At 43.4% G+C, this 25,187-nt stretch overlaps 1 protein-coding gene across 1 annotated transcript in view; it reads right to left on the bottom strand.

Moving 5' to 3' along the window:
* Nucleotides 1-25,187, bottom strand: part of LOC142775673 (synaptogenesis protein syg-2-like) — a 575,499-nt gene that overhangs the window by 116,865 nt on the left and 433,447 nt on the right. The window contains exons 4-6 of the mRNA XM_075877314.1: nt 24,507-24,707; nt 23,656-23,952; nt 9,459-9,752 (exon numbers count right to left, since the gene is read on the bottom strand). Coding sequence (XP_075733429.1) covers nt 9,459-9,752; nt 23,656-23,952; nt 24,507-24,707 — 792 coding nt within the window. The remainder of the gene's footprint in view (nt 1-9,458; nt 9,753-23,655; nt 23,953-24,506; nt 24,708-25,187) is intronic.

Raw genomic sequence — 25,187 nt, forward strand, 5'->3', positions numbered from 1 at the left:
GATGCCTACCGCTGTGTACAAACACGGAATAGTTCTATAGCATGCTTCGAACTTCGCACTATATAAGCGTGCAGCCGAAACGAGTTTCGCAAAGGCCTAGCTTTCAAACAGCCAAGACATGAAATGAAATTTCGGTTGCGCTCAGAACACTGCATGCATGTTTCTTCTCATGCACTTAGACGAACTAACGCTGTGCATAATGTGGGAATGCCACACCTTCGACACAGTTGCTTCGCTAGTGTCTTTCCGCATGCGTGTCGAGATGTCGCACCTGTTTAGGCTTCGAGCAGTGTACTAGAAGGTTTGGGGCGAGATGTAAGGGCGAAATAGCTCACCCATATTGGCATTAACCCGAAGTGTGAATTAGACTCTTCAAAGGTAGCATGAGTACGATGGCCTTGATTTTTTAATTTGTCTGCTACACAAGCAGTGTTATTAAGATAACTACATCAAATATACAGTAAAGTATATTCTAGATAGTGGTTGTATATAAAAAACGTGATATTTATAACAGAAAATTAAATGATCCAATATATTAGAAGGCAACGATAGTAAACGCTACTGAGTGCCATAAACCAGACACACTGCAAATTGGCGGAGAATATGCTCGGTGTATGGCAATGATTTGTTTGTCTCTCGAGCTGACTCCATTGTTTCGTTAAGTTTTTGCGAGCGGAATGATAATTTAGGGACGCAAAAAAGAAAAGAGTATTCTCATTACATAAAATTTACATAACAAATCACCGCGAACAATAACATTCGTTGTTGCAGCCTATTTACAATGGTTTATTGTGACTTGGATAACATTTTTTTTTGTTTGATATCATGATCTTGCAGGTCAAGTGCCACTTCTGGCGCATTTGGTTTTCAATTCAATGACCTTATTTTTCCAGTTTCTGGTTCTAACCTTATATGACAGAAGTAGACTCCTCTTGAAATATGGTGTACTGGTCAGGAGATACGTGCATTGAGACAAAAAAAAAGGGAGGGGGGGGGGAGCCCAGCAGCTGCAACAACCGAGTCTTTTAACCGTCAAGACGCTACAAATGTGCCTGCTCTACCTGGGAAGTAATGCCGACTGCAGAAGAGTGTCTTCCTCTTTAAACTGGTGCTCTCGCGAATACACCGGCGCTTTGGAGGCTCACATGCGGGTCCAAAGTGCCATCAGCACAATTTCGACGTCCTGGATCTAAGCAAGAGAAAAGAAGAAGAGGAATAAAGGATGAGAAAGCATCGCTTTTCGCCTGTCGGTTTCTTTCAGAAATTACAGCTGGCAAAAAAAGACAAAATAAAATAGAGAGTGGCGGTAAAGGGGCACTTTTGGGTCGGGACTGATCAAGTTGGCGAGATCAAGAGCGGACAAGCGGGGGGCCGACCCGCGCGCATTCTCTCAAACGAGGGGCAATTTTGCCGGTCAGTCATCGAGCAGTGCGCCAAGTTGTGGAGCCCTCCAGCAGGCGGCGCACAACGACTCCTGTAGGATCGGCGACGGCGGGAGTGCAATTTGCGCAGCTCGGGAACCGAGGAGAAAGCGGAAGAACAGGTTCGCTGCCAGCAAGAAAAAAAAAAACAGGAATCTGACCTAAGCCAGCGCACACGGTCAGGGATCCACGCGCTGTGGCCTGCCGCGACGCGCACGCACGCACGGCTATTTGTGTTGTCCGGTGCAAACAAATCCAAACGGCCGGCCGGGAACTCGCTCAAGTTCTCTGACCGAGAACAGAACAAATACCTCCAGCCCCGAATGGTGCGGGGATGGAGGGCTGTGAGGTCGAGGGTGGTGGTAGCTCCTCGAGCATTACTACATTCTCCTGGAGAATGCTGCTTGATGGAGGCAGTTCAATCGGCGGAACGTCACACGTGTACGCTTATACCCGGGACGGAATTGGTGGTCTTTCCATTGTCGCTGGCGGTGTGGCGGCCGCCGTGCACCGGTGAGCGGCGGCCAGACCTTCCTTTGTTTCATCGGCCTCGCTTTTGTGATCTTCGCGGGAGGGCGAAGAAGGGCGCGTCCGCGTAGAAAAAAAAAATGTGACTGCACGGCGATTGCATTTGCAGTGAAAAGGCCGTCCCAGCCCTGTCTCGGGGATAATCAACTTTCAGACGAGAACGTCACACAGCTAGAATATATTTCCGCCGATATTTCTCTCCAGGGGCTCAGCCTGATGTCCCGAAGTAATGACGAGCCTAATTATTTCCGATTGCGCCCCACGTGTGCAATTTCTGCGTTCGTGACCTAACTGAATAGAGTTTCTCGTGCGTGCAATACCTAATCTTCAACTCGGTTATATTGCTGTAAAGAAAAAAAAACAATTTTATTTTGAAGAAAACCTTTCCGTATCATGGTGTCTTTTTGAAATGAGAGCGTTGTGCCGACATCGCAAAACAGAGAAGCAAATGGGGGGGGGGGGGGGGGCGTGTGTATCTTTGCTTATAATAAAATTCGCCGCACTGAGTGCCTTCCCCATTATAGAATCTGATGGTTATAGCTTGAAGAACGTATGAAAAGGACGTGGTACACTCTAAAAACTGCGGAGGGTATCGCAGGAGGGAAAAAGCCAAGTTACTCTTCAGAGTGTTCTTCTACTCTCGCAAAGCATCAGATAGAGGGAAATTATTTTCCCTCTGTATGAAACGAGAGTGAGCAGAGATTCTTGAATTGAAGGAGGATGAATGGTGCTGTTAAGAGCCGCAGTAACTCTCAGGCGAGAACGCCACAACCGTGACACTTGGCGAAGAAGGGCGAAAAAGGCATGGGAAGAACTACAGGGGAGTGAGATGAGTGTTGGGGGAGGAGGGGGGTAGTATAACAGAGCACAATAAGAAGTGAACTTTTTTGGCGCAAACAATACGGAAAAATGAAAAAAAAGAAATGATTTCATTTTTCATCATTTTCCCGTATTGTTTGCGCCGAGGAAGTTTACTTCTTATTGTGCTATGTACCAACTAGACCCAACGCACGTTTTACTGTAGTGTAACCGAGGACTGGAACCTTCGAGACTGCTTTCTAGAATACCTCTCTTTGAGAGAGTGGAATGCCCATATACTCTTCAGGCATCAGAGAGTGAAACGCGGTTATACTCCTGCTCTTGATTGCATTTACATGCGTCAGCACACCGCGAGAGATGAGCATCACTTAATAACCAGACACACATATGTACATTAAAACGTACTGAACTTGTTTGTGGAGGCGTTAGAGATGATTAACAAAAGACCAGCGTTTCCAGCGCGCGCCAGTGAATTTCAGCGCACTGGAAGGCGTTTTGAACGCAGCTTAGGATCTGTGTGGTGAAATAAGCGAATGCTATCTTATTAAATCGGTCACAATCGAAACTCAACGCAAACGGCTGTGACATTCTCCTAATATTAATATTCATGTTTTTCGCTACGACCGTCACACGCGGGGGATGCTGCGCTCATTCTCACGTACGGTATGGCTACAGCGAAGTATTGTGGCTTTAGTAGTCGAACATGAACAAGAATGACCAAATATATGTTCAAGTGGGTGGGGAAAAAAGCGACATTGTTTAGTGTACACTTCAGAAGCGCGATGTTTCATACGAAGAAATGACTAACTCTTGGTGAGTCAGTGCAAGTGCCGTTCGTATGATTGGTTGCGCTAATTTTCTTTTTTGTACTGTAAAAAAACATGTCGGACTGACGTTCTGATCTTACGAAGCGCAAAACAAACTCAATAAACCAGTTAGCTACAGTTCGGCTTGTTTTGAGAAGCGCGGAGACACTCAAACCTGCAGTTGTAAGCAAGAAAATACAGACAGATCACAAAAATGACTTATGACATGAAGAATTACACGCCAATTTACCGTCTTCCAGTGTGGTGTAGTGGTTATACAGTGTTGGGCTCGCAATATGCAAATCGTCAACAGGTCAAAGGTTGAAGTCCGACTTGGTCGTTTTTTTACCTTTTCTTTTTATTTTGTTGCAGTGCTCGTATTTAGCCATCCTTACGACCCGCGCGCGTGGAGATCTGTCAAAAACAGGTAAAAACCAAATTACGGCCCAAGTTCTGCTCTTTCTTTTTGCGAGCTGTACTACTACTCTCTTCAGTGGGGTCATATTACACCGCTTCAGGCAGCGTTGTGTTACTCCGTTGGGGGGCGTGCTTTGACCCGTTCTGGTGAAATCACTGTACTCTGCCTCAACAAGGGGTGATTTACTCTAGAAAAAAAGTCAAATAAGCGACAAGAAAGTACTCTGCCAAAGAAAGTACCCGGCACTTTCTTTGATTTTAGAGCGTAGCTGTAAAACGAGTCGTTTGTGAAAAAGTACAATAAAAAAACTATTGGTTTTATTCATAACTCCATGTCGAAAGAACGTTCAAAGTTTCCCACGTGTTGCAGAAAAAAAAGCACACATACAAAACAATTTCTCTTTGCATGGGCGCTTCGTTTTATTTTTTTCCAATTTATTACAAGTTCACAAAGACTGATACATCCTGCTAAGTGGTCTTCTGGTAACCTGTGGAATTAGTAAACCAATACACTCTTGTTAATTTTTACCCTGTAAAGTAAAGACGTTATGTGCGAAGTTAACATTTTTAGAACGCAGGTCATGGGGTCAAATCTCGGCAGTGGCGGCGGTATTTTCGGTGGTGGCAAAAATGCTTCAAGCCCGTGCGTTTAGACTTAGGTGTGCGTTAAAGATCTCTAGGTGGTCTGAATTTCCGTGGATCTCCACGTCGGTGTCTCTCATAATCATATCGATGTTTTGGGACGTTAAAATCAAAAAATTATTATAGTATATTTTGGGAATATTAGAACCTCGGTCCCGTTAGTATTAGATATATCCAATAAAAGACATGGCTTGCATAAAATAGAGAGGCGTTGCAAATTTACGCATACCAGAAGCTTCAATTTATCACTCACACTTACTCCGTAACCTCAAATCAATTAATTCTAATAAGACTGTAAATATTTCAGCATGAAATTTTACTTGAATAAATCAGCATTGTTTGTGATCTCGAGGGTCGACCGCCTCATTGCTCCTTATTTGCGAACTCAAAGTTTTCGCATATGACAAAACTCATAAAGAAACGTTGTAGTGTGTGAGAAATAAAAAAAAAACTTTTATAGCTTGCTTGCTCAAGCTTTAGAAAAAAAAAGAGCCCGTCTCAACTGATAGAATACCTTTTTTCTTTCTGGGGTAAATGACATATAATAGCCTTGACGAATATCACAAAGAGTCAACGAAGTGAAAAAACAGCGCGTAACACAGGACACAGGACAGAGAAGAGACGGACGAGGCGCTGTCCTTGTTCGTTGACCATGTACCAACCGGCCCAAATAAGCACTTTATCACAAAGAGTCATAACTTAACATTTACCATTGGACTATTAATGGTTGTTTGCTTTCCGTGAAACGCGTCCATCTTCACGTCCTTTTAATAAGCACATGTCGTGATAAAAAATAGTGATACCGGCGAAATGAACATTGAAAGCAATATTCATAACAAATTTCTATTAACTCGACGTCTCGCGCGACTGAATACAGGAGTTGACCTGTTGCGTATGTATAATATTTCTGCAATGTTCTCGTCACGTCCTGCAATGTCATGCGTGTCACACTCCTTGCAGAGTTATACAAAGTTGATAATATTAACAATAATAAAGACTTAGCAAAACCTCTGCGTGCCATAATTAGTATCCCGTTCATAAAGAAAAGCTTCAACCAGTAATGAGCGTGCTTAGGTTGGGTTCAATACCTCCTAATAGCGAAGAGAACGCCTCGCGAAGCTGTGGTCTGCGCACGTTAACTTCTGCACGCGTCACGCCGGGGCAAAACCGATAGCGTGATAGCGTTTATACCTCTCTGTCTGAACCGTTCAGTGTGAGAAAAAACAGCCGCCTCTCTTCACTAAGCCGCGCCCCCACTGCAACGCAGCAACTATGGGTAATAACTTTGCCATCGACGCAGTCAGCTTCAACAGCCGTCTTTTGTTGCTGTGCTATTAGTGTACTCCATTGGCAATTAGTAAAAACACCGTGATCAACATCCGGAGTCTGAGCGAGATAAAAAAAAGTGGGCATGAGCGTTACGGAGCAGTGAAGATATTTCCGGCTAATTAGTGGAATTAGAAAATAGAGAAGGTGTTCCAACGGAGAATGGCTGTTGATGGAGCAGTCTTGCTTCAGGTGGATGCTACACCATCTCTACCACGTTGTGAGCGATAGCTGACTTACTTCGTGATAGAGGAACATGTCACGCTCGCATGTTCGACAAATATTGCTGCCAAGCATAATGCAGGAGTACCTGCATATGGTGCGACCCAGTAGCCCACTTATATTTAGGAGAATATGTATACCTGCGTCTGCAATGGAATTGATTGGGGATGTCTCAGGATCTCACGTGAAAAACGAGGCAAGAATTATACAAAGAAAAGAAAAAAAAAGAATATGATGGTGAACACGTTAGTGCACAGCACTAATCATAAGAATTCTTTGCTATCATTATTGGACGTAATCCGCGCAATCCTGAACAAGCAACGAGTCGATTGCGATGCATGTATTGAACCCGGTTAACAAATGCATTGTCGGAACTATGAAAGTGCGGGTAGCTTCACAAATGAACAATGCTTTTCTGCCCAAAGTATTGAAAATTGACCTCATCTGCTATCATTGTAAAAGAATGAGAATTTTCCTGAAACAAAAACATGAATAAAAGAATACTCATCTGGTGTGTCTGTTTTCTTTTTAACACGTGTTTTGAACTCACTGAATGTTTTATCGCATTTTCCCGCATCTTTCCATCCTTCTATAGCGCAAGTTAATGAACGAAGCATTGCAGACCTGGCTAAAATTCTTTGTCTTTTTTGCCCCATTTCTCTGCCGAAGCGTGTACCGTGTGTTGCTTATAATTTTCAGGCGTCTATTCGTCTGGAACATCACACAAATAATGTATATCCTTAGACAAAAAACATTTGTCGTCAGTGGTTGAGGTGTAACGAAATAAAACAGTATATATATATTTGGAATCACTTGATATCTAATAGCCTCCATCTGTCAGGTGTGTGTTTCGTACCTGACACACGCACGCCCGCACGCTGAAGTTGCAGCTGGAAGTCATGCATATTCACGCATCTTTCAATCGACTATTTATTTTTATGAAAACCTAAACCTAGAGACATGGTAGGGTTTGACGGTGCGCCCTGCGAGACGTGCAGTGTACGGCCACCTCACAGAAAAAAAAATAACGCACCTGGTATAGCGAAACGTGCCTACTACATATACGTCTTGGGGGTGAAAGACATCGGTCAGTGTATGTGTGCGTCATGCCACAGCGTTTCTTGCTCGCAAAAAAAAAAAAAACTTGCCTTAAGGTACAAGTTTTTTTTTTCTCTTGAGAATACATTCCATGGTTTGATTGAAAGCACGGGCCTCTAAAACTAATGCGCAATAACAGTATACCCTGCAAAAACTGAAGCATTTACACTAAAACTTCTCTTTTTATGTGTCCAATGAATGTACCGGACCTATGATCTCAACGCACCTCACGAAACGTTGAGATTTGTTTTCTTCGAGTTTGCCGTAGATAAATTATGGCTTTCATTGTGGCCGCGTGTCCTGTCTGCTACTAATACCACGTACAATAAATTGACCTGCACTGTTCCGCAATGTTTTTTTTCCTTCAGCAACTTCTACTTATACTGTTTGAGAACATTTTTATCCTGCATTTCTGAATGACGCCTCATGCTTTGCGCGTGGTTATCTGAGCACCTAACAGCTTCATGCTCAATACGCGGAGCAAACTGTCGGGCACACAGAAATTACTGATTGGTAGCCATCTGCATTTGCTCATTAAGTAACCCTCTGATTACCGACAATACTGATTTGTCAGTTTCTACAAAGCAGCGTCTCATTTCTCGTTTTAAGATACTTATAATTAAATTGTTTGTTTTCTCGTATGAAGGTTAAACGTGGATGAAAGGTCCGCCTCGTAGGATGCTAAGGTGCTCGGATGCTGAACCGAAGGTCGCGGATTTAATTCCGGCCGTGGCAGTCACATTTCGAAACAGGCTGAATGGTAGAGGCCTGTATAATGTGTGACGTGAGCACACGTAATAATAATAATAATAATAATAATATTAATAATAATAATAATAATAATAATAATAATAATAATAATAATAATAATAATAATAATAATAATAATAATAATAATAATGTTTATTATTATTATTATTATTATTATTATTATTATTATTATTATTATTATTATTATTATTATTATTATTATTATTATTATTATTATTATTATTATTATTATTATTATTATTATTATTATTATTATTATTATTATTATTATTATTATTATTATTATTATTGGCGTATTAAAAGCACGTATTTTTTACTTACAAGCATCTCTCAAGTGGTTCAACGGTGAAAGTTACAATAATAGCTAATACGAAACGTCATTGTTATTATTACGATACACCTGCATGCTATTCATATCTCGTTACTTACTCAGCTACTAAAGATAAAAAAGGACAATTTCGGAAGCGATACACGAGATCAACGCTATGAAATGAGCTGCGATTGAGCAGTGTTTATCTTGTCAAACAGCACCCCTTATCACACATCTTCAATTTTTAATAATTCTTTTATTACGACTACACGCACGATTCCTAACGATGACTAATCAAATCTAATGAATTGATAAAGAGTTTCACTGCACAAAATAACCGTGTTTAAATGGAAACTGAAGTGGTTTTAGAATATAGTAAAGCTTTGGTATTTACAAGGATCACACTATTGTCGATGATAACGTATTTTATTTTCGCTGTGGTTGCTATAGGATTTTTAAATACATGAAAGAAAAAATGATTCTTGCTCTGCCTACGTGAACGCACCGAAGTGCAGGCGTGTGAACGAACTAATAGGAAGTACGATGTATCTTCGATACTTCTGGCAGAGTCTCGCTGCACTCTAATTCCCGCGGCACATTGACGCAAACTAACTGTGACAGCACTGTTTGTGTACCCGAGGCTCAAGTAAGCAAAGAGATGATGACTGCAGCTGCAAGCTCATAAGTGCATATTGAGCATTAAAATGTCTGACGTAACAACAAACAGGCCAGCACAATGTGAACAAGCGCCTCTCGCACCTTCAAACATGGCCTCCGTTGCTTATTCTGGTTATGCGCATTGCCTGAGCTAATCGTAGAGGCCCCGCTTTGATGATGCTAGTGTCGCAGATGACGAGCCATACCGATGCTGACGTCACCTCGTTCGCTCGTGCATCTCAAGAAAATCTGCACAGCACCATTCTGTTTTTTTATTTATTTTCAAAATGCTATTTGCGTTTAGTTTTGGGAACTTTTACATCTGTTTTCGCATTCAGCAGAGATCAAAGCGTGGTTACCCACTCCAATGCCTTTTTTTTAAGTTCTTGCGCTTCTTTTTAAGATGTTTGGGTAGGCAAAACAGAAAGAGGAAAAACTTACGCTGGACACGCAGGCTGAACCAGGCGCTCTCAGAGACGCCTTCGGAGTTGCCCGCGAAGCACGAGTAGTTGCCGGTGTCGTGGCGGCTGAGCTTTTGAATGGCGAGGAAGTTGTCGTTGACTACCAGCTCCTGGGGTCCGGCTGAGGGCACGAGCACGCCGCCGTCCCGCCGCCAACCCACGTCGCTGACCGGAGGGTTGGCGCGAGCCTTGCACTCGAGGAACACGTCCGAACCCTCGACCAAACTTGAGTTACGGTACGGTGGTCCCAGCTCCACGCTGAGGATAGGCTTGTCTGCGGACGTACGGGTGCACGTGTTGGTTATTAGGCTCAGACACGAACGTTAAGATGCATAGTGTTCAAACACATTTTTTTCCTACTTTCGCAGATTATGGTAAAGAGGGTTAGATAGAACTGAAATAGAAATGTTCGACTTGATGACGAGTACAATAAACAAAAGGTATTAGAAAAGGCGCATTATTTATGATAGGCTGAAGAACAACTTAAAACAAGAACGCGCAATGAACGATACAACAAATTCTGAATGTCACAGATGGTATTCTGAGTAAGCTATAAGTACAGAAACAGTGCTGAAGGCAATGCTGTTCTTATACATTCTTTTCAAGTGGATTTGTTGTGTTGTGGTTACTATAGGTTTATTAGCTTTTCACCCTGTGTCTTTGCACAAAATATGTATCATCATTACTCTTACTTCTGTAGTGTGCCTTGCTGATTTCAGTGTCCTCTGCTTGCATTCCATATTGGAACACAAAGGTTTCAACTGGCAACTGCATTATGACAGTGATTGACCACCTTCGCTATATTTAGGTAAGTTCGCACCTCACCATAGATCCGCATTTGCTCTGATGAACATATCGAGCTGATGAACTTGTTTATAAATTTTTGTTCACAGTCTCTTATGTCGAGTCACTGCAGATGAAGATATGATGATGGTTACACAAATTGACAAACTGGGAGCTACCCATGTATAACTAAGAAGTGATATATCATTGAAATGATAATTGAGCTAGACATCTGACTTGTTATCTATTGAATTGATCATTGAACTACGCATGTGACATGCTATCTAGGTTCATGTACTGACACATGTGGCATACATAATTCTGCTACATATTACATATTTGAACATTAAAACTCAGCACTAGACAAAACGCTGTCATTGTGTTCTGAGTAAAAATTATAAACGGGAACATAGCTAATAAGTTGGAACAGAGTTTATGAGAAAATTTTTCCCGTAAATTAATGGGGAAACAATATATCTTCCAGTGCTGAAATGTGTGCTTGCAAAGGTTGCTAAAAAGTTCATAATTAAAAACAAATTATTTTAAAGTGTAAATCACACGGTGAAACCAGTGGTGCCCGAAAGAATATTGCTTCATGTAGAAGAAATGATATTTATATATCTTAAAAAAAAGCAAGGTACATCGTACATATGAACACAGATTTACTATCGTATTTGCGTAGAATTTGTGTTCTGCACATTTTTTTCCGTATTGTTGTCATCACACTGATTGAGCGAAGCAATCTTAAATCAACTACACTCCTGTTCGGAGTTCTTGTTGAGGTGCAAATAAAAATATAAATACAAGTTGCCCTTGAAAGAAAAAAACTGGATATTTTAAAACAACAGTTTTGGCATAACAGAAGTGCCACGTGCTAGTATATATTAGAAACAAAAACATAAATGCAACATTGCAGGGAATGAATTTGTGACCGCCAGAAAAAAAAATGCATCTCATTTCCCAATTGTACGAAGGCAAGTCCTTTGACTTGCCTTCGCCTCCGCAGCATGCATATAGTGGTAGCCAAATAGTGGTACTATAGCGTTGGCGTAGCACACCATTGAAGTCAGAGCAGTGCTCCGTAGTTCTACTCAGCACGGGTCAACGTTCGTGAGATTAAACTGAAGCATAGCATCAAGCTGACTCCTCTATATTTGCCGTATCGGGCAGAGACAGGCCTGCGATGCCACTTTCGCTTAGCGAGAAGACAAGAAAACCACATGAATTCCCAGAATATCTTTTATCAAGGTGCTTTGAAACGCAAAAAAAACAAAAGCGCAAAGAAGATGAACTAGGCAAGACGAACGCTCACTTCTAAGTAAAGTTTATATTAGAAATTTTACCAGTTGAGCTCAACAAAAAAGCAAAAAGCAATCAAGAACGCATACGTGCGCGAAATCTAAGCAAACGTTCAGCGACTTCTCACTGATTAAAACAACGCCAATTGATATTTCTACACCAATATACAACGAAAAAAGCGAAAGTTTATTATTCATGGAAACGAAAAAAATCTATTATTGCACGCTTTATTTTCTTGCCATTAAACGCAGATCCGAGCACTATCGATGTCTTGACACGACGCACACCGATCCAATGGAAAAAGGCAAGGTTCGTTGACACGAGCGTCTCGGAATACATCAGGTGCATCGAACGCGAGGAATCTGCCCCGGTGGAATCCGTAACGTGCTTAATTTCGTTCACGCGCTTGTGGTTTTCCTTCGTCCCCGTGGTATTCTATAACGAAGCAATTTATGTTCATTAAGCCAGAGTGGACATGTCGGCAGGCAGAGACGACACATTTAATTACGCATTCATTGGGTTCCCGGCGAGATTTCTTGGAAACCAATCCCGAGCACTCGAGAACAATAATAGAAGCGGCGAAAACCCATCGGTCTTGCTACGGCTCTTTGGGCCTTGGTTCGCCTGTCCGGGGCGCAATAGCAGGCACCTCTTATTGATTTCGGTCAGCTCAGCAATGGTCGGTAAGCTAAGCACAGGGGTCAGGGTTCCCAATAGGGAGAACGAAGGAAGTGTTGGGATTACACTGACGAAAGCGCAAGGCATAAAATATAATACAAGCGTAATATTGTCTAGAATGTATTCCACAAACAATCGCTCTGCTGAACCGTACCCGTCGGGATCGCGTACTTTTGTTCTGCTTCTTTCATACCATCAAGTTAGTGCTGAATGACGTAATTACGAAACGTCCTTCTCTTTCTTTCCCGATAGCTTTTCGTACCTTTCTGTTGCGTAGGGAGCTTCTATTGACTTCGAAAACGAGCTCATTTATAATTGAGTTTAGTGTTGTAAGGGGGAGTTCCGTTGATTGTTCTTCTTTATTGTGCTTTTGCTCAATTTTCGAAACGAGGAGAGGTACGCTTTTTGTGTGCGCACTGTCAAGGTGAGCAGCGTAAGCCATCCGCGACGGCCACAGTATGCAATAAAAAAAGAGTTGCTAAGTAACTATCTGAGAATGTATGAGAACAACAACAATAACAAAAAAGAAGAGCAAGAAACAAGAAAAAAACAAGAATAGAACGATGGCACCGGAATCAGGCTTATAGCCTAGAGCGCGGGGACTAACAATGCAACGCGGGCCTCTTTGAAACTGCTGCCAGCCGGGGCGACAGCGGAGCTTCGAGGCCTGCCCCATAAGAAGTACAAAGCGCGAATTTATCTTCCTTCATCCGACAGGGTGAAAAAAGCAGGCGGCCGGGAAGGGAACAATTCGCCGGATCCGGTGGCCACCCGCGCCAGCGAGCCCCCTTTCAATCTCGTCGCCGTCAAGCTTCGCGCGTAACACAATTAAAGCGACACGCAGCGTCCTGGCTGCTTCTAATCACAGCTCTATTGATTGAAAATCACGTAGTTGGGCAACCCAGCGCCGACGGCTTGCTTCGACGTATGGGCCGACCATGCCGGAGGAGGCCGGCCCCGTAGACGCCAGCAGCTACTCGCATCTGCTGCCTGGCCTGCCCTGACAGAGGAGTTTCGAGAAAGGTGCGCCATGGAATTAGCTAGCCGAGGGAATGAGGGCCGAACGACATCAGACTAGTGAAAACATACACTTGGGTCTATAGGGAGGTGTGCGTTTGCAACAACCCGATGTCGACGCCGATCCTTCCGAGTCAGGGCCCACTATGTAGAGAGTGGTCCCGGGCGTTTGTGTGGGGTGGCTGTTACGCTTCGCGACCCAGCAAATCGCATACCGCAGGGCACGGCAGTGTTGGTATCTGCTAGTGATCTAGCGTATGTTCTCTGGAACGAGAAAAATGACGTCAGGGAAACGAAAATTTGCGTTTTTCTATGAGGCACGTCCGTTTCAGTAGATTAATGGGCTAAAACAGTTTTAGCTGATGATGATTCTAATGAAGCCTAACGAGTTTCATCAGCACTGCATTAAGTTTATCTAGGCACTTCTGCATCCTGCACGTTGAAATATGACTCATGTCTGCATAAATGGGTTGTTGGAAACAAGAACTACGTAATAGAATCAGATATTTTATTAGATCTTTAGGATGCACTGCTACATTTGTCTGTGAGGCTATTTATTGCGGTGAAATATTAGCTTTTGACAGCTGTAGGCAATTCTACTAAAAATATCTGAAACGTTTTACTACTGAGACTGCAATAGTGGGTTTCATTGAGCGTTGAAGTGTATTTGCCTATCCGTAAAATAAATTCCCAGAGATATCAAAGTGGGCTTGTTAGTAAGGAACATTTCTGATTACTGTGGTTGCGCAAAGAATTAACACGCAAGAAAGGCACGTGATGTCAGTGACATTGTAGCGCTGTGTGCGTCATCGTGTGCCTGTCTTGTTTCTTTGCACTGCGATAGTAATACCAACCGACTTAGTACCAGAAAGAACATCATCAGACAGTGCACCAGACAGCCTAAGAAAACCTCGCGCTGAAGCGATTTGAACATCACAAAACTAAGCGATTGTCTGCGTTACGCTGAGAGGCTTACTGATGTTCAGAAAGCCAGAAGAAATTATGCCACCGGGAAGGAATTATTGAGTACTCGTCATCAGGGGATAGTCTGTGCAAGGCTTGCGTCGAGTGAGCTTAGAGGATAAAGTGGGAGAGGCCACCGAGTCGCTACGCAGTGCGGGAGCGGTGGTTGAAATCGCGCAACAATCGTTTTGGCCACGTGTCTGAGGGGCGCAATCTAAAAGCGAGTTTCTTGGCTTACTGATTTTTTTCGCAGAAAATGGTCCATTAATCACAAAAATTTTAAATTGACTAAGGACTGACCAAGACTACCGAGAAAGACGTAGATAAGAGAGAGAAAGCCACGCACACAAGATGAACGCTACAGGGTGGCAATGCTGCAGCAAATATTGTTGAGAAATATAGGAAGGCATAATTTTATGCGAACAAATTTGTTACAGGCATTGCACCGGGAATCCGATATGGTTAGCTGAATGCGGAAAATTAACGCCGGATAACAAAATGACTGCGCAGTTATACCCATCAGTTTCGACCTGAATGAAAAGAGAAAGGCAGAGGTGGAAATGTGTTTGGCCAGGTGGAGACTCCGTCATTATTTTAGGTTCAGTCACATCATCATAGCCCAAATTATTTTGATGTACGACTATGACAAACCAGCAATATTGATCGCTCATGAGGCATAAAAACCACTCCATTGTGTAACTCATCAGTGTTTGCAGGTGCCTGTCACTCTTTCGCGCGGGCGTCCAACTGTTTCCTCGTTTGCCTTAGTTGGTCAAGCGCTTCTTCAGCAATCTGTGCCACATTTAAGCGTAATTGAATCCGTGATACCTTTTGTTCACAGATTTTTTTTTCGTTTGATTTCAGATAGCCTAGCGAACTGTGGGGACGTGAATTGCGCAAGTAGCTACAGTAAGGGCTATTGAGGAGGCGCATTGTCATCTAGTGTTGACATGCAGTGAGAGTGTACTGTGCTTGCACAAATTTTTTTTTTCTTATTGCGAGAGAGAGAAGTGAAAGCTTCGAAAACAAGGGCTGTACGGGGAGTGCCGCTTCTGGCCCCCTTGCTTGCGAAGTCAGTTTGAAACCCCACCCAGCATTCCCGTAGAAGCGGGGTCGCACCTGGCGGTCGACTGGATCTGGGGATCGGTCAGGTCGTGAGCCAATGGGTTGGCAGACGTGAGCCATCGATCGGAAGTGGTGACCGTGGACTTTTAAGCCGCCACCCTCCCCAGCTAAGCAAGACTTGAGCCCGGGGTCGAAACTGTCCTCCCGCACGGTGCAATGGGGCGCGAAAGATAGAAGACCGGCGCGCTGGCCCGACCTCAACAATGTGCGGACTCGGCGCGGCGGACTGTTTCATGAACGCGACGCGCAATCAAGGCGGCCAGCAGTGTGCGGCGATTGAATTCACGCACGCCCGCTCGTTGTCGCCGGCGGTGGTGCTACCGAAGCGTGGGCCAAAGTGGTAGCTACATAGGAGCAGAGAAAACTGAACGAGAGGACAGCACGCGCACAAAAAGAGAGGAAGACGCAGGAGGACACTCGCCTTAAACGACGCTGACAGAGATTAATCTTCGCGAAGAGGAAGACCGCTGGGCGGCATTGGCGCTTTTTTCTCCTTCCGTTTCGGTGAAAAACGATTTAGCGTCGTTAGAGAAGCGCGGCCCGGTGTATCAAAGGAGAACTGCTGCTCTCCCTGGCTGCTGCAAGCGAGCGCTCTTCAGCCAGGCTGCGCGAAATCTTCTTCGGGCCGCCCCACTGAACTGCTGTAGCTCGCCCAGCAGAGATAGCGCCACCAAGTCTCTCCCTCTTTTTTTTATTTCTGAGCCCAGGTAAGATATCCCTTTGGGCCGCCGAAGACGTCTCGGGAGAGACGGCCGTCTGCTCCGAGCCGACTCTGCTAACAAGGCGTGGCTCCCTCGACGTGTATGGGTGTCTCGCTGGTAAAAGTGGGTGCGCGATCCCCTCTTCCGCGCTTTATTCTGAAATGGTACCACGCTTCGTTCAAAGTTCTGGTGACTTACGATAAGAATAGCAGGAACTCGAAACAATGTCGACCATTTGGACTTCCAGAAACGATGGGTGATGTGAGAGTAGCGCAGATAGATTCCCTTTTGATGAAATATGGACCTGCGGCGTTGCGTACAGATTGTACCATGGAAAGAAACTCAGCCTAACGCTTTCAGTGCTTATGCATGTGTCTTAAGTACACAAACGCTAGGAAGGACAACTGACTTGGGTGCTGGCTCGTAAAGTACAAAACAAGTAACAAAAAATGGCGTTGGATGCGTGAATGGATATCTGAGCTTTCTGAATGAACTTCACTTGCTCGTGCATTATTTGAACTCTTAATAAAAACAAAATTTATAATAAAATAAAAACGAGCCAAGCCAACAAACAGCGAACCGAAATTATTTTCCGAAAGGATTTTTTCGAGAATGGTATGAATGACATGCAAAAATAATTTAACAGCCAATTATGCTATGCAAATGTGTTAGCCAGAATGATCTACTTGTGCGCAGATATCGTTGTATAATTGGGGAAAATGAAGAAATTAACATTATAAAATAAAGTTGAACAGTGCGCTTATAATTGCTACAGTAGTACATTACTTGACTGGCCGAAGCATAATGAGTCAATTAATGCCGTTGTTATTTTCTGCAGAAAGACCCGGAGCCTATATTATTGACAACCCCATTTTCCCCCAAAGTTTTCGCATGCTGAAGATCGTCGCGCCAGACTCCTGAGCTAATGCGTCGCTACCTGGTGCGTCTAACAAGAACGAGGCCGAGTGGAAGATACAGCATCTTTTCGCCACATATAGGTGCACGAGTGCTCGAATATACATCTCAATAACCGCAGTCAGCGGTGTTTTACGCGCAATGTTCATAAATTGACCTGTTCTTGCCAAATTATTCCAAACAACTCATTCTCGTAACGTAATCGTACAGAATCACTTTTCTAAGAAAACCAGTGAAACTGCCAAGTCAGAGGTAATTAACAATGCTCACTCACCGTGTTGATAAGATAGTGCCTGAATAGTGTCTGAGGTTTAGTACTTAGTCTTGAAATTGAGGGAGGCACTAATCTTACCGTTGTCTTTGTGTGCTTCGCGGCGAATAATTCATTGGTGGACAAGTGTTTTAAGGATGGCTTCAAAGCGCAGGCGCACATCACGCTTAAAAAGGCAGTAAAAATGCGACCTCGGCGCCTTTCTATGCTGGTGCACTCGCCATTGATGAAAACAGAAGGCTTGAACTGCATTTGATAGTGCGACATTTTTTTTTTACAAATAATGCTACACGATTCGCGTTCTGCGTCGACTCTATTGGCTACTGTCAGCCCTCTCATTGTCAGCCCTCTCTGAGTGTGTGCGGAGTACAATATCCTGGACTGATTACAAATCACGCATGTTGCGCGGCAACGCAGATGACAGTTCAGGAGAGCACAGAGCAGAGCGTGAAGAACTTGGGCAGGAATAGGCGGTTTCGGTGTAGATTAACCCGACTGCACCAGCAGAATTCAAATCTCGCTGGTGATAGTAGGAAAAGTATTGTTTTAAGCACGGAACGACTCACTTTGATGCCTTCTGTACGCTATGTAAACGTATTCAGTGTCGCTTGTGCTTACAAATCAATGTGAAATAGAATACTGTCCCTGTAAAGCGTGCTTTGTCTGTAGCATTGGCATGCTTAACCAAGAAGCCAACGTGCCCATATCGCTTATATTATTTTATTTATTTTTTTATGTTTCTTATGTGGTGTCACTACTAACATAGTACTAAATACTAGCCTTTCTTGCAAAAATTTCTTCGTCTAGGGCTTATATTCTAGAAAAAAAAGGGGAAAAAATGACGCCATATCTACGAAGTGAATGATGATAAACGAGCTTGCTCCGTGATGATCATTCCATGATTCCTTTATACATCCACTCGACCATCATACAAATACATGCCCTATCAGGAGCAGTGAACGTTTTAGGACTTTGCACCTCAACCATTCGTTATTATTATTATTATTATTATTATTTTATCGCGAAGGTTCGTTGAAGCGCCCACGTACCCTCTACTCCGAGAAAATTGGCGAATTCGACCGGAAGTCACAAGCATCACTTGCCCAGCGTCCTTTCTTATGCAAGAAGAGAGACGCGCGCACCGCGTTCCATTCTGACCCTGTCATTAGACAGATTTAGTTGCGCATTCGCAGCAGCCGTACGGACGCAGCCCGCCATTGCAAATGGCTAGCAGGCTGAGTACGTACGGCTGCTGCGGACGTGCAAGTAAATATGTCTGTTTGCTCCAGAGGGAGCGTGGCTACTACGGTGGGATAGATGGGCAAGGCTCGAGCATAAGGAGCAGGCTCCTAAAAGGAAAAGCACTATTTTGTTGAAAACTATTATATGTAAATAATACATATTAGTCCGACGCACCTTACAAGACAACACGTTCAATGTAGAAGGAACAGAGCTTTGGCAAGCAAAAACCTACGAAAAAAAAACTGACCGGTGTCAATCATTCTTCTCAATGGAATTGGCGTAACCGCAACACTGCAACACTCTGTCAGCGTAATGAAAACAAGCCAAATGTCTTTAGTATTTTTTAGAAACAAACAGCGTCGTTGAACAGGTGGTTTTTTCCTAAAATGCGAAGGGGGTGGGGAGAGGTGGCAACGCCATGGTCAGTGGTGGTGAGGAAAATATTGTAGGGAAGAGTGACGCTACAGTGGGCATACCTTCAAGCGCTATCTCAAGGGTCTGTCGCAACTGTGCAGGAATCCTGGACACCGCTCGGGCTCCAAGCCCCTAACTTAAGCAGTGGTTGAGCTTCCGGTAGACTAACACACCAGTGTGCAGTAAACGCATCTATAAGGGGTGGAGAGAGCTACACCCTAACTAACGGCCAACCTTCAATGTCGTACCATTCATTTACCCTGTCTCAAGACCCGTCTTCAGAAAATGTTGAAGGAGCAAATGCCTCCTTCCCCGTCTGTCGTGTAGTCTGGTCAGCCTCGCCTCAAGGACCCCCTCCTTCCAACGGCACAAACGATAAGGATGTGGAAAGATTTGCTGTCGACGTACGAGAGAATACACATTTTGGATAAATACAACGTCACAAAACTGACCCATGTCCTCTTTTTACCTTGTTGATGAGACGAGCCTTTTGTATACTGACCATGGCACGAAGTTACTGACTCCGCCCAAGTTCAAGGCGTGAATATTTGCCGTATTTAGGCATCCTGCTCTGCGCAAGATGCGCACACAATCGCGCTTGCGGGAACGCACACAGCAGCTTGAACAATCATTAACGAGCTATATTGAACAGATCCTGGATATGTGCAAGTTGGCTGACGCAACGATGTCGGAATGGGACAAGCTCTGAAACTCCATAAAAGACTTGGAAGACACTGCCTCCATTATGTTCCTTGAGACGTTAAACCCCACATATCAATCAATCCATTACGTTCCTCCTGAAGAACCCGCAGTCATTGGCCCAAATCACCTCTTTATAGTAAAGTTACGAGCAGCTACGCAGGCAGCACTTATTGACTCGTGGCCATTTATAGCACGATGAACACATCGATGGTTTGGCTGTTATCTCCGACTGGTCTGCACTGCTTGCGCAAATTAAAATGGTCGAGTTCACGAAAGATTCAAAAACCTGGTTCACTTATTTTCTCCGAGTTTTCTCGTAATCTTGTATACCATGACCGTATGACCGAATAGCGCCAAGGTACATTTTGTTTTCGAATAAAAAATCTCAAACCACAAAAACATAGAGACGCATCGCAGGGTGACAATGGCCATTTTACAAAGGGTGCGTTTTCAATAATTCGCGATGATGCTGACAGCGACGCAAGCTATATATAACGAATATATCTCTGCTTAGCATGAATTGAAGTAATGAAGGAATCGTTGATTCTATTTTTTTTTAAATTCTGGGTCACTCAGGTATTTTTTTTAAATTACAAAGAAACGCTGTGCTGTTGAAAATTACTCGTATTGGGTGCATGATTTCTGCTTCTGTAAAAGCCCTAGCTTTTTCATATTTCGAACACTGATAGTATATCATGTGAATAATTATTTCTTGCATTCAAATATGTCTAGTAATTTTTGAAGTAATAAATTTTGTAGCTCAAAGCATATAAAATGAAAATGTTGGGCGCTTTAAAAACCTAGATTAAAAAAACCCTCTAATATTTGCTAAAAATTATTTAAACTGTTCTCAGAGGACTGCGCCATCATATTTTGACAAAATATCTTGCACCATTTTCACAGAAACAAATCTACAAGTTTGCAAACGCAGTATTTTCAGAACGTGCTCGCTACCACGTAAATGAAATCTCTTGTGCCAAGAATATAGCGCTATAGCGCTCAATTTCTTCCCTGATTTTCAGAAAGAACAGTAATAACGCATTGTCTGCTAATGTGAAGTGTTCTCCAAAAATTAAAAAAAACATTTGAATGAAATGCATTTGAGTGGTTCGCGAGTTCGCTTGTGTTCGTTGTCATTCAGTCCAAAGGCAGCCACTTCACCTGTGCCCTCCTTTCCTTTCATTTGTTCGGCCATAACAGAAACAGTATCTTAGATGCTAACCAGTGAAATTTCTAACTGCGTTTTATTATATATTGTGCAGTCCCAGTATTCAAAAGGTATAATACACAAGGTCTCTTCAAGAAAAGAGATGAGCTTCTAGAAAGCAGTTGTCAAGAAGTTGAATTTTGCTCGCACAACTTTGTTCACTTTTAAAATATATGCCATTAGCCATGCGTAAGACGTGACGATTACGTAAATCTGAATAACAGTAGTCGTGATTGATTGATTGATTGATTTGTGGTGTTTAACGTCCCTAAACCATCATAACATTATGAGAGACGGCGTAGTGGAAGGCTCCCGAAATTTCGACCACCTGGGGTTCTTTAAAGTGCACCCAAATCTGAGCACACGGGCCTACAACATTTTCGCCTCCATCGTAAATGCAGCCGCCGCAGCCGGGATTCAATCCCGCGACCTGCGGGTCAGCAGCCGAGTACCTTGGCCACTTGACCACCGCGGCGGGGCAACAGTAGTCTTGGAAACGGACGAAGCATGCTTTGTGTGTATCTCACCTGGTTTGCATTGGCAAACATACCATGACAGGACGCCTTGCACGCGTGTAAAGAGTTTCCACTACCTCCTTTTTGTTTTGTTTCTAGAAGCACTCAAGCACGTGGGTAGGTCCCGTGATTCTATCAGTTTTCTTTGGCTGCCCTTGCGATTGCGCAATCACTTCAATTGCTGACCGTATGAAACCACCGTGCGTTGCACGCTCTCGCACAATGCACGCTACTCCACTTACAGTCAGGTGCGGAGCGCGGGCACTCGATCTACCTCAAGATCCACTTACAGTATATACGATGCGCACACAGAGAACACGGTTGGGTTGCGCTGACCAAAGAAGAATGTATGATGTAACCTACGCAATCTACGCTGAAGCGTTTCGTGTTGCAAAGTGGCAAAGCTGGGCGAAGCATATGTGGCTGCGGTCTTAAAGTTGCGCTGTGGTGCTGTGCTCATCGGTCGGCATTGTCACTGTTTAGGGACTCTTAATTTATAACAGCGTCAGAAGGTAACCCTGACCTATACAGTATTTCGTGAAGCTCCATTGATTTTGTATTAGGCCGCTTACTGAGACAAAGAACAAATACTTAGACTTGAAACGGGTGCATGCTGCACGTCGACAAGCATTGCAATAATGTCGTGAACTAAAATACACTGAAACAAAACAAAAGTGCATGTCGACCAAGTTGCAAAACTTTCATTTTAATGGTTTCGCGCAAAAACATGGGGATAGCCGCACGAGTGTTGTTAGTTGTGCTCGTGTTTGTGTTGTTTCTTCTTGTCCCCGATTTTTTTTTTGTGCACAATCCTTTCGACGTATACTCAAAATGCATTTCAATCAAAGGGTTGTGCTACTTGTTTTTTTTTTTGGAGAACACTTCGCACTAGCAAACAATACGTTATTACTGTTATTTTGGAAAATCTGAAATGAAGAAGTGTGCTATTTTATTTTCTTGGCACAAGAGATGGCATTTGCGTGGTACCGAACACGTTCTGCAAACGCAATGTTTGCAAATTCGTTAGTTTGTTCCGTTAACAATAATGCTACATGTTTTTTTTTTCATAATTTGATAGCGCAGTCTTCTGAGAACAATCTAAATACTTATGAACGAAATTGAGATGGGACTTTATGATAAGTTTGCAAACTGACAAAAGCTTTTATTTTTGATGTTCTGAGCTACAAAATTTACTACTTCAAATATTAATAGACAAGTTTGAGTGCACGGAATAATTATTAACATAAAAAAATATGAGTGATGTTAATATGAACAAGCCATGGCCGTCACAAAAGCTGAAATCTCGCCTTGAAAAGAAGCAAGTTTCTATAACACAGCGTTTTTCAGGAATTTAAAAAAATACTTAACATGTAGAGAATTAGAAAGCATACAGCGAGCTATTCCTACAATACTTTTATTTGTGCTACGCAGAAAAATATTTGTGATATATAACTCTAAACACTCTTAACATCATCGCGAATTAGCAAAAACGCACTTTTTGTAAAATGGCCATTGTCACCGGGCGATGCTTCTCAATTTTTTTGGCTCGAAAATTTTTTGTTTGAAAAGAAAATGTGGTTTCTAGCTATTCAGTAACACGGGTATAATATACAAAATTGTTAGGAAAATTGGAGACATCAAATATACCATCTATCTATCTATCTATCTATCTATCTATCTATCTATCTATCTATCTATCTATCTATCTATCTATCTATCTATCTATCTATCTATCTATCTATCTATCTATCTATCTATCTATCTATCTATCTATCTATCTATCTATCTATTCTCTCTGTTACAATCGCTGTCCATTGAGCCACGTGTAGTGGTTTATTGGAGCTTTAATTGATTGACATGTGGGGTTTAAACGTCCCAAAACCACAATATAATTATGAGAGACGCCACAGTGGAGGCCTCCGGAAATTTCGACTACCTGGGACACGGACCTACGGTATTTTCGTCTACATTTAAAATGGAGCCGCCGCAGCCAGGATTTGATCCCGCGATTTGCGGGTCAGAGCCAAGTAAGTACCTTAGCAACTAGAACACCATGGTGGGGCGGTTTATTGCAGCTTACGAAATCTCATGAGGAAAGGTCCAGAATTATTCGCGATAATCCAGCATGATGATACATAAAATCACTTACAGAAGCATATGCAGGCAATAGCTTTTACTGCGTATTTCCCATCACCTCAGAAAAACAACCTGGCAATATGAACCCAGCAAGCCTTCGAAATATCACAAAATGTCTATCGAGATCACTCGCAAGTTATCGCGCACGTTGAATGGCCATTGGATATCTACTGCCAATTGTCTGCAGTGAGGCCTCAGGGGGCACTTACAGTAGATGCGCATGACCCAGACGTCTTCGGCCACCGCGCCGGGCAGCAGCGGGTTTTCGGCCCGGCACATGAGCTGGAGGCCATTGTCGGCGCTCGTTGGCGTGAAGTTGACAACCGAGGTGGTGACGTTGCCGTCCGCCGACACGTGGTTGAAGGTCTGGTTGAGTTGGACGCCGTTTCGCCACCAGCTGATGTTTGCTGGTGGCCGGGAACCCATCGCTTCGCACACGATCTCTACCGGGATTCCGGCTGACAGAGGCGTGTCGCCACGGCGCACCACAGCATCCAGAGGGCGCACTGCGAGTGTGATACAGGGCACAGGTACTTTGACACGAGTGAGAATTGATGCGAGGTACGCCGACAGCTCCACCTCTAATCAAGACTCGCGTCTGCTGTTAGTATACGGCAAGCTACGCACACCATGGCCGCCTCACAGAAGCCGCAGGAAGTCACCGCTACTACAGGTTCTAACAACCTTGAATTCCTAACTGTGGGAATTTTTAGAGTTCATCGAAACTAAGGGCACTGAACTTAGGGGCGCTCACCTGGCACTACAAGCACTAACCTGTCAAACAAACGCTTTGTCACTTTAAATACATTTCGGAACATAAATATAAGCGCGTTTTTGGGTTCACACTTATAAAGCACAATTCCGCGATAAATAAAATATTGAGCTGTACGGCAAAACTGTCACTATACAAATTAAGCAAGCACGTGCGCCCACAAGTAAAATAGCGCCAACTCATTCAGAAATTTACCTGAATATTCACAGCTTCTAACGTATATAGTTGAACTACAGGGAGAGAAACAGCGTACAAGAAGAGCCTCGGTCAATAAGCTCTGCCACTCACGGATCATGTCAAGTTTGACAGATGAAGAAACGGTCGGCGATATGTTGTTGGACACCTGACAGGTGAATACCGACAGCAGGTCTGAACGCTCCAGCCTCGAGATGATTGCGTCGCTGCGTATGTTACCACGAGTTGATGTGCGTGTCAGGTTGGTGATGACCTTGCCATTCCTGAACCACGTGATGGATGGACTCGGTTTTCCTGGAAGGACGCGTCAGAGCACCACAGTTGTGCTTGCAAAGAGCAAAAGTAGCGTCAGAAGGACACGCACGTGAAAAAAGGACCCTGGTGGCAGGCTCGGCCTTCCTGTTCATGCGAACTATATAATATTGCTAGTTTTACTTCGTTTCTTTGCGCTTAAGGCTTCGAAGCAATAGTGCCACAACGCTATGCATGCATTTTGTACATGCGCGAACGAGTACAAGAACAGATGAATAAATGCGTGTTGTTCAGTTGAAATAACGTGAAGAAAAGTAATTAAATTAAAGGAATATCCAAAAGCTTAGAGTATGTTGACTTGTTTTATTAATTTCTTATGAAGTATTTCTCAGCGAGCACACAAGAAACAAGAATGTGAGGAAACAAAACTAACAAGCGCTAGCTCATGACTCGGTTTATTGGCGAAAACAAGGTGTACATATACAGTACATTACATAGACCAAGGCTACCTCACTGGGACAT

This window comes from Rhipicephalus microplus, chromosome X, assembly GCF_043290135.1.
Source record: "Rhipicephalus microplus isolate Deutch F79 chromosome X, USDA_Rmic, whole genome shotgun sequence".
Lineage (NCBI taxonomy): Eukaryota > Metazoa > Arthropoda > Arachnida > Ixodida > Ixodidae > Rhipicephalus > Rhipicephalus microplus.